Genomic DNA, 2,490 nt, shown 5'->3' with positions numbered 1-2,490 from the left:
TGGTTGTCATAGGCGCAAAATGTTATCTTGTAGCCATTTGAAACATATTTTAAAAATAAATTTTAACACAAAAAAAAACACATGTCTCACTGTTTTAGACAATGTCATTTCTGACGCAAATGATTAAACTTTGTTTGAATGGAACTTAATTCAAAAATAACAATATTGTTATTGTATGGAAATATAAACAGCTGAAAATTATTATTTATAAATGTCCCTGTAGGTTAAATGTATTTATACACGTATTTTAGATATTTCTAATATAATCGGTTAATTTGGTGTGTCATAGGTGGCTGCTTATTATTCTGCAGACCTAAGTAAACCCTTTCATACATGATATCAACTACTCAATACATAGTTAAAAAGTATACACAAACTTTAAAAAATAAACACTTCATTCAAGAATTGCATATGATATTACAAAGAGAAAGGAAACTCCCTGCCTACTCAATTTCCTTACATTAAACAGATAGTCCTTAAAATCTATTAACTACCTTTTTTTGTGTTTCTTATGGCTATTTTTTTTTCTTGGTGATCTTGATCGGCTTCTAGATTTATACTTATGCGAACTAGGTTTCTTTTTCTTAGTTCTATTTTTATCTTTTTTTGAATAACAACCTGAACTTACACTTCTGTCCGATGAGCTAGAGCGAGTCCGTAACGGTTTTTTATACACTTTAGTTTTTGTCCTATTCCTGCTGCTAGAATAATCACTTGAACTACTTGTTCTTGATGACTCTGAACTGTATTTGCGTCTGTTCAACGATCTTTCTGCTGGCCTACGCGAGTTTTTGGCATCAGTCGTCTTATTTATTTTGCCTCTTTCTTTAGAGTATGAATTTTTGTCTAATGAAACTGACCTGTCACGTCTTTTTCTAGAATAGTTGTCATCTTCACTTCTAGAATTACTTCTAGATCTTTTACTCTGCTTATTTGAAGATTTATGTGAAAAAGTCTTACTTGATATGGGAGCTTTGGTAATCTCTCTGTCCGAATCCTCACTTTCCAATGAACTTGACTGTTGTTTATATCCATGTTTTTTTGATTTTGAATGGTTTACTGACTTTTCATACTTAAGCTTACTATCTGTTCTTGTTGGTTTATCTACAGATTTATCAATTTGTTCCTGATCAGGATTCTTTTTACTTTCATCATCTTTGTATTGCTCATATTTAGCAACATTGATTACTTTAGAGTTTTTTAAAAACTCTTTTTTGTCAACTAACAAAACCATAAACTCATTAAGGGACACTGAGACATTTTTTAAGACAAGCTTTACAATCAGTCTTCCAGATTCATCATCAAAACCTTCTATCTGACCATAGCAATCTTTATGAGGTCCTGCAACCACACGAACAAAACTGCCTTTGATCATTTTTAAATTTTCATCAACATTTTTATTGTTACTTGCCTCTTTAATAAATTTATCAGCACCTAACCCCATTCCTTTAGGCCTAACTGTTGGTAATTTTACAGTAACAGACTTTTCATTCTTCCCAATACCTTTACCTGGAGCCCATCCCATACCTCTAAGCATAGCCATTCCAAATTCATTTACTGGTACATTATCATAATCATCAAGAGATGATTCTTTCTCACCTGTAGGAGGATTGCTTGTCAGTGGAACACTAAAAATACGAGCTTCTTCGTTGGCATTGTTTGAATTTAACTCTGCTATAATTTCTCTTGCGGCAATTTCGTCTAAGGTTAGTTTCTCACATTCTTGAGGGTTAGAGATTTTTAGATCCTTATTTACGTCACTTGCCTGGCTGTCAGTTGAAGGTTCACAAACTTGGCTAGAATTGTTAGAAACTTGATTATCAACAAAGTCACCAACCAAAACTGCTGTTCCGCCTCCAACTTGTTTGGTTTCTAATTCCTTATCTTGTCGCACACGTAAATCTTCCGATTGTTTTTTCAGGGGAATTACTAACACATTGTTTTCACTTTTAAAAGGTTCTTTTAGTTTGATTGAATTACCTTCCACACAATCAATCAGTTCTATTGTATTCTTTTCCGGTTTAACTTGATTTGTATGACTGGAAATAATAGAAGGCTTTTTTGATAATTTACTGAAACCGAAAGATATCTTTTTTATTTCATCCCCCATTCTTAAATTTTAATATAATTGCATAAGAAAGTTCATTATCAGACAGAAGTAACAAACACGAACTCTAACCTCTCACAACACAACAGTCAGTCTATAACTCAATGTTACCATAGTAGGGAATAGGGATAGACCATGTATAAAGGTTATGTTGTTTTTTGAGCAATATGGCCACCAAGTCAAGTGTTTATAACTCTTGAAAAGTGTTACAGATTAACAGACTATACACAAAAGATACTATAAAAATGGCAAGAAAAAAGAGTAAGTTTTAAAATGTTCAATTAATAAAAAAGTGTCAATTCCTGTTAGAAGCCTAATACTCATAGACATACAGTACAGTACAATGTTAGAAAAATGTTGAATAAATATCCATATTCAAGAAT

The 2,490-nt window shown here is 32.1% G+C and overlaps 1 protein-coding gene across 1 annotated transcript; it reads right to left on the bottom strand.

The window, feature by feature from the left end:
* Window positions 1-326: 326 nt before the first annotated feature.
* On the bottom strand, window positions 327-2,275 carry LOC124374981 (G-patch domain and KOW motifs-containing protein homolog 1-like). The gene has a single exon (XM_046833115.1). The coding sequence runs from the start codon at window positions 2,108-2,110 to the stop codon at window positions 491-493; it is 1,620 nt and encodes a 539-aa protein (XP_046689071.1). The 5' UTR covers window positions 2,111-2,275; the 3' UTR covers window positions 327-490.
* Window positions 2,276-2,490: the final 215 nt, after the last annotated feature.

Source organism: Homalodisca vitripennis, unplaced genomic scaffold (assembly GCF_021130785.1).
Source record: "Homalodisca vitripennis isolate AUS2020 unplaced genomic scaffold, UT_GWSS_2.1 ScUCBcl_12105;HRSCAF=21648, whole genome shotgun sequence".
Lineage (NCBI taxonomy): Eukaryota > Metazoa > Arthropoda > Insecta > Hemiptera > Cicadellidae > Homalodisca > Homalodisca vitripennis.
This window is presented reverse-complemented; position numbering and strand designations above follow the sequence as displayed.